Below are 7437 nucleotides of genomic sequence, written 5' to 3'. Positions count from 1 at the left end.
GCGAGAAACCAGGAAAGACAGAAGAGAGATGAAAGGAACCAGAGGGAGACTAGAGAAGACAGTGTGATAGATGCCACAAATCACCTCGCCACTAAAAAGCCTGCCTCACGACCCGGTGGATATTGACAGACTTTTTGACTGAGCACTGTTCCCCCTCCCTCTCTCTAAGGCGGCCATTTTGGCTGTTTCTCCAGTAGTGAGGCAGGTCTAATGTCTCCTCCATTCACAGCCAGGCTGAGGGAGGCAGCCCTCTGGTTGGCTTCTACTGCTGATTAATACTTTCTGCTGAGAGGCAGCTGACCTAATGAGGTTTTAGACTGGCTGGCTGGCTCTGCATGCTGCCTTTAGTGGAGTCAGACTCATCACTGGGAGACACACACACACACACACACACAGTCCTTGCCAGACTTCACTTTAATCTTATCAAAGCAGCCCCATCAGGCCGCCTGCCCCGCTCGCTGTTTAGCCCGTCAGCGTTTTCACAGACAGGAAGGGAGTCAGTGTGTGTGTGTGTGTGTGTGTGTGTGTGTGTGAGAACGTGAGGTGTCTGTCTGTGCCTGAGAAGCATTTAAGACTGAGGGGATCGACTAAGGTTGTGTGTCTGTGTCATTGAACAGTCAAAGCTCTTGCTTTCCAATCCCTTACAGACAGACCACAATGTGTCAGACATGAGTACATTACATGCACACTGTGTGATTATTTGGGAATAATCAGATTAATATAATAGTTTGATTAAAACATTTACATGCTTTGCAAGAAAAACTAATTTCCCTAATAATAATAATAATAATAATTCTGTTTCCATGGAGCCATCTGAAATCAGGCTACCTGATGGCACTCTGATAAATGCAGAAAATCACCAATCAAAATAAACCTACCACAGCGACCATGTTATTTTTGGTAAGCAGATTTGATTCTGAGTTTGGACATAAAGTTTGTATGGGAAAACTACTTCTAAGACACATGCATTCAGTTGTTCAGAACTCACTTGTCTGGCGCTAAAGAGGGAGGCTCTCGGCTGGTGCCAGCACAGGCGCAGATCAAATACACCACTGGAACACCGGTGTTTACATGTCCTAATAAGTCTAAAGATTGCTCAGAAAACCATGTGCCTACTGGCATAATCAGTTTAATATCACATTATTACTGTGCATGTAAACATACCCAATGACTCACAAGCTGATGTCCCCATCTTCCTTCATTTAACTGACAGACACCAGGACTGATAGAGGCCCCGTACGCTGGACTGATAGAGGCCCCGTACGCTGGACTGATAGAGGCCCCGTACGCTGGACTGATAGAGGCCCCGTACGCTGGACTGATAGAGGCCCCGTACGCTGGACTGATAGAGGCCCCGTACGCTGGACTGATAGAGGCCCCGTACGCTGGACTGGTAGAGGCCCCGTACGCTGGACTGGTAGAGGCCCCGTACGCTGGACTGGTAGAGGCCCCATACGCTAACAACCACTCTTTCAAAGTAGACAGATGAGGATAATGCTACATACCTGTTTGTGCATCTCAATGTTCAGCCCATAGGACATCTCATAGTACTGGAAAAGACAAGAGTCACATATAGAAACATTCATATCCCATTAATTTACTAGTTAGAATATCAAAAAAGGTAAATAGTGGACAAATGAAAACAAGCTGAGTTTTCCATGGGAGCCAGTGTGCATGTCAGAATGCTGGACTCCTGAGCAGGGCTAGGGGAGAGAACTAGCTGTCCTAGCCGTTACTGATTAACACTTCAAATCCTCCACCCAGGCCGGCTCAAAGGCTGTAGTGATCCCTCTATTTCTATCCCTCTCTTTGTTCTTCCAGCTCTTTTTGGGAGTCTAGGGGGTGAGCGAGGTGAACCGTGTCTGAGAGGATAGGGTAAATGCTAAGCTACAGGACTCCAATCCACTTCTTTTGAGCACAGTCCGATTTGAAAATGCTAAGTTGCTAACTGAATCAGTCTGGTGAAATGCGAGTCTTTCAAAACAAATAGATTGTTGTCAATCGTAGATTAGACATCTGTAGCGATACGCACTATGAGGGCGTGAACCGGCGGCTGCCAGATCAGGCCTAGTTAGTCCATCCTGTTTATCTAACAACCCCCCTCTCACACACTACCGCTAAACCGGTGCATGCGTTTCCTCAGAATAAAGAAATAATGTTTAACTAAAGTACCAGTGCGTTTGGTTAAAGTCAATCCTGGCGTGGACAAATAAGATAAGAGGAGTTTATATGCACGGGGCTTCAGCTCAGAGTTTGGCCTCTCTGTTACATCATGTCTAGGGACTGACTGGTTATTTTCCATTCATTCACCAGCCCTTCTTGTGTTACCCAGAACATCAGCTAGGCTCTGAGCTAGATCAATGTTGTAGCTTGACAGTAAATACTCAGGCACAAATAACTTTGTACTATCTACACTTACAATTTCTATTTGATCATGGGGGGCTTTGAAAATGAAAAAATGATTTAAAAAAGGAATGTTTAAACGTGGATCAGCTGGAGCTGTTGTTTTAGAGTTAAGTCACGTTCTAAAATAGCAACAATGTAAAGGTTAATACTGCTATTTGTTTTTTAATGGTAATACTTTACTTTGTCCTCTACTTGATGAGGTCATTCAGCCATAGGCCACAGTATTGTCTGCAAGTCATCCCAGATAAGAGGCCACCGCTAAACAGCTAGGCTAAAATATGTCATACTCCACCTTGACTAACTAGTTGTCTACTTTGCCATGGGGTCCATTCTACCCCCCCTCTCTCCATCCTTAATGAGAGCCCTGGGTGTCTTAGAAGGCCCTGGATGTGTCAGAAAGGCCCTGGGTATGTGAAGGCCCATAGGCCATAGCTCACCCTGGGACAATACTGCCCTAAATAATCAGCTTCACACACAAAGCCAGCAGGCCAGTCATTAACCCTTAGGGGGTCAGGGGCATAAAAGAGGCCATGGAGCCATTATGACCCGCCCCAATCACGCCCTGTTATCAACGGCCGGACATTTGACCTCTGGTGGAGATTCACAACAAACCCCATAGGCGCACACACATTTCCTCCAATCACAGGAGGTCCAATGTCCCTTTCTGGCCAATCACCACACAGGGATGATCAACAATCTCAAATGCACCAAAAATAATCACTCAAATTGCCTCTGCAAACAAACACGGTTGCTACCGTTTCATCCAAGGGAAAATAATAACACATCTTACTAACCATCACATGCAGGGTTTTAGTTCCAGGAAGTGATTGTACATGTATGTAGTGTGATATTCTTACCATGACATAGTGACGCTGCATCTCTGTCTTCTCATTGGCCAGTTTGTCGTACTCCACTTTGAGACTGAAAGAGGAGAAATATGGTCCATTATTATTAGCCAATATTTATGCTTTATTACATAATTAATACATGCTAGTCCAATTCACAGAAATCTAAGGTTAAAAACACAACACACCATAATCACTCAATATAGTTGTACCATGTGCAAAATCTAAATTCTACATACCCAAAATCAACTTGATATTACCAACAGCACCTTCACATTTCCCATAACAAACATGCCATGTAAAACCCAGTGTTAGCAGATATCTAACTAGATTGATCATGAGTAGCCTGGCCCAGTTCTTTCATTTGAAGTACATCCTCTAAAAGTGGATGTCATTACCTGTGGTACTGGGCCTGCAGGAACTGAAACTCGTCTTTGATCCTGTCGCAGGACTCGGCCACGGTGAACTTGAAGCCAGGCTGCCCTGGTTGGTGTGGTGCCTAGAGAAAAGCAGTGTGGATATCAATAACCCCAATGAAGTGGTGGTGCAGCCACACCCATTACATAACACCTAGATCTCAGCCCATTTCTATAACATACCAGACTATAACACATAACACCTAGAGCTCAGCCCATTTCTATAACATACCAGACTATAACACATAACGCCTAGATCTCAGCCCATTTCTATAGCATAAGTCTATTTATAATCAATAGCAACAGAAAGATGGCAAAATAGTATCACCATCCTTCATCATGCTTTCTTAGCCTCCCTCTCCTACAGGCCTCTCTCCTCCGTGTAAAATTATTTTTGCTGCTGCTGAATGGTGGTTTGTCAGTGTGGTACCCAAACGTTCCCTTGAGCCCTGCCTGGTGGCCGCTTTTATAATGGTGGGAAGAACCACTATCACTCAAGAGTGCGATGACAGAGGCGGGTCAGTGCGCCCGTCCTCAAAGAGCACGGGAAGGGGGGTGAGCGGAGAGCGAGAGAGGGAGGGGAAATCACAACCTGATTTGTGAGGAATTCAATGCATGCCAATGATGCCGTGCAGTAAGCTTGATAATTACAGCATATCCGCTACTGCTTCAATGCAGCAGCTTGGAGGAATTTAGATGGTAACAAAAAAAATATTCGCTCAGAAAATATATTTTTCCCCTCTTACATATTGGCCCGTATTTCGTTATTAAAACTGCTCATAATAATAATCTTATACGTGAATCGATTGTTTATTTGCAGTTTCCTGTCGAAACGTTGTCGAGTGCCATAAACAGAGGGACTAGGCTACTCGATGTGCAGACCATAAATAGTAAGGTGCAGATCACGAGCTCGTGTCTGACAAGATCATTATTTTGAAGGCGGTACATTTGCATTAATTGGCAGAATAATCTCAAGAGCTGGGATACTTACCGGATGCCGGCCCTGTGGATACATCTTGAATGTATCCTTTTTTGAGGGAAATCGGGGGATAGTTCAGTAATCCGAGTAGATGTGCGATAGTCCGCCACCCCTCCCTGTGCGCACAAGCGGTCGGACAATGCCAATCCTCCGCGGCGGAGAAAACACTTCGACCCTCCGATCTCTCGATCTTTAATGTTGATTTTAAGCCCCTTTCCCTTCACCATCACAAACAAACATAACAAAAAAGCACAACAGAATGGATATTAGCCAAATTAATGGAGTAGGCAATAGGAACACGCACATAGCTTCACAATTGTTCGTGACGACAGCAAGGAAATACTTGCTCAATTTAGTCAATGGCATATGCAGATTATAGCCTCTATAATTAAACTCAATATCATCGCCTGGTCCGTCTCTCAAAAATGCATGTCATAATAAGCCGCTATTCTCGATTTGCAAATATTTCTCCGGCATGTTGGGAAATGGTGATATCTAAATGGGTTTGCTTGACAGGTTTGTTGGCGTGTCAAGCCTTCACGCTAGAGCGATAATAGGCTACACTAGCAGACGGAAAAAATACAATAGCCGCGTAGCACGGGTAACAATTTATCCCAAACCAAAAAGACCAGACTCGCTACAATCAAAGTTGATACATTGTATCATGTTTTGTATTATCTGCAACAAATGTAACAATTTGCTGTTCGCCGAGCTGCAGTGTTCGAGCGCAACTGGAAAACTGAATATTTGACAAAGCGGGTTGCGGGATTATGACATTCAGTCCACCAAGCTTGGTTATAAAACACACTGCTGTTTTCAAAGTAGCCCAGCCATGAAAGCTACACCACCCGTCTTGTTAGCGGGCTCTTCTCGAGTCTTCTTTACCTTTGTCTCGATTGATTCCCCTCCCCTACGACGGCAATAATCCCTCTGTTGAACGAATTTTCACAATCCTCGGCTGGTAACCTTCCTTATGATAATGAAAAAATGATCCAAAAGTAATCGCTGGTTACATGGAATCCTTGTCCCAGCCGAGCCCTTTGGAACTTCTGTGATCTCGTGGCGCCGCACGACCTGCCTCGACAATGCCTTTCCGATCCGACGTCGGAGAGCCGTCGATTAGAACGAGTTGTTGACCGCATAAAACTTCCAAGAAATCCTTTCTTGGCTTAATGCAATTATTGACGAGTCTTCTAGTAAATCCAAATACAATTTCGTAAGTTAAAAGATGTTAAATCGTAGAAAAGTTGGATGTTGTAACGAAGCAATTGCTTGCATTCGATTTACCCAGTTTCTCCAACGCTTGCTGTACCACACACAGACTGTGCACTGACACGAGGACTCAACTGCCGCGAGAGGGCCTCTCACAAGCCAATCGGATTCTCCGAAGGAGTTTATCTGCATTGGCCTATCAGAGAAGGATGTCCCACGTGGGGAACATAGTACCCTTGTGTTCCCATTGGACTGTGATATATGACATCATATATTCGCCATTTTGGATCTAAACCGGTATTCAACTGACGAACTTGTAATAAACAAAGGTAATTATAAATGTTTCTGCCACAAATGTCAGAATATACTGTTTGACTTTTAATCATTGATATATTAAATCCCTCATGTGATGCAGACATGGGCATGTGCAGCATGCCACACATGGTTAAATCTCCTATAATGTTAGATACAATGTAACAATCAAATTGAAGGCCTAGCATGCCGTTTCTGGACTAAAAAGTGTCCTAGCAATTAAGCAACTATTTTTCTATATCAGCTAATTACTTGTCTCATTTAAACGTTTAGAATAGGCTATACTGCAGTTTATGAAATCTGAAACTCACAAGCACATTAAATATGCTCTGAAGAAAGTATGTGTTCTATAATTTATCTTAGAAGATCCAGCCTACAAATAGCTTAATCATTTAGTACTGTAGTGTTTAATGAATGATTTGCTCCATCACATAGTTTTGAAAGCCTATAATTAAGAACGATTGAATTTAATAAGTCTAATATGAATACTAGAAAATGGGATTAAATGTATTCATTGATCAGACTGATTTGATCGACCTACATTTTTAATAAGACCTCAACCATCAACAAGATTTTTTATCGGCAACGCTGAAAGGTACAACATGTCTGCCCCCGAGGAAGTCAGCCTATCACGTGTTGCTCGCTATACTCAGCCCCACGTGGGGCTCCCCTTCCCCGTCACTGCTCGTTATCCAATGGATGTGCAGCTGTCTTACCTCCTCGCTTACAATTGGCCAGAGGCAGCAAAGGCTGTCAGTCAGGATCCCATGCTGTCAATCAATACCACGCGGGGCTCAGCGCTGACAAATGCCTGTGCTTCTCTCCCTCCTGCCTGCAAATAGTCCCTGGAATGGCTGCTTAATTAGCTTCGAATGGCTTTTCCTTCCAGCTCAAACAATCTGTCACTACCATGTGGTAAAAAGAGCCTTGCATAAAACAAAAGAGGGGGGGGGAGGTGGAGTTAGTAGGGGCTAAATATCAGTTTGATTTTCACCCCCCTCCACCGAATACATTTGTATTACCGCAAAACAAAGCATTTACCTCGCTCTAACATTGGCTCATTGCAGCCAACAGTTTCTGTCTTCATTGGGGTTTGTTTTTTTTCCTCCGTAGAACAAAAATGTGAGATTATATGCATTTTAATCCCATGTTTTTGGAAAGCTGGCCTATAAGCAAGCAGGATGAGGCCGTGATAGTGTTCTTCATGGCCTTATAGAAATGTAAATATAGGGTATAAGCATGTTTGCTAAATAACGGTAATGATTTA

General features: G+C 43.8%; 1 protein-coding gene across 2 annotated transcripts; it reads right to left on the bottom strand.

Moving 5' to 3' along the window:
• Nucleotides 1-1109: 1109 nt before the first annotated feature.
• LOC115185006 (transducin-like enhancer protein 3) lies at nucleotides 1110-5991 on the bottom strand. Of its 2 annotated transcripts, XM_029745600.1 has the most exons (5): nucleotides 5532-5991; nucleotides 4659-4864; nucleotides 3650-3750; nucleotides 3264-3327; nucleotides 1110-1550 (listed from the first exon to the last, which is right to left on the bottom strand). In XM_029745600.1, the coding sequence occupies exons 2-5, from the start codon at nucleotides 4680-4682 to the stop codon at nucleotides 1473-1475; spliced, it is 267 nt and encodes an 88-aa protein (XP_029601460.1). In that variant the 5' UTR covers nucleotides 4683-4864; nucleotides 5532-5991; the 3' UTR covers nucleotides 1110-1472. The 2 variants fall into 2 exon arrangements, with proteins under 2 accessions (XP_029601460.1, XP_029601459.1); XM_029745599.1 differs by lacking the exon at nucleotides 5532-5991 and having other exon boundaries at nucleotides 4659-5487.
• Nucleotides 5992-7437: the final 1446 nt, after the last annotated feature.

This window comes from Salmo trutta, unplaced genomic scaffold (genome assembly GCF_901001165.1).
Source record: "Salmo trutta unplaced genomic scaffold, fSalTru1.1, whole genome shotgun sequence".
Lineage (NCBI taxonomy): Eukaryota > Metazoa > Chordata > Actinopteri > Salmoniformes > Salmonidae > Salmo > Salmo trutta.
This window is presented reverse-complemented; position numbering and strand designations above follow the sequence as displayed.

What these genes read in the sequence shown, in the direction of transcription:
- LOC115185006 (XM_029745599.1), bottom strand. Translation starts at nt 4,873, where the DNA reads ATGGTGAAGGGAAAGGGGCTTAAAATCAACATTAAAGATCGAGAGATC. An exon ending in CTGCAGGCCCAGTACCACAG is followed by an intron (nt 3,328 to 3,649) that starts GTAATGACATCC and finishes CTCCTCTTTCAG; the next exon opens with TCTCAAAGTGGAGTACGACA. An exon ending in TGCAGCGTCACTATGTCATG is followed by an intron (nt 1,551 to 3,263) that starts GTAAGAATATCA and finishes TGTCTTTTCCAG; the next exon opens with TACTATGAGATGTCCTATGG.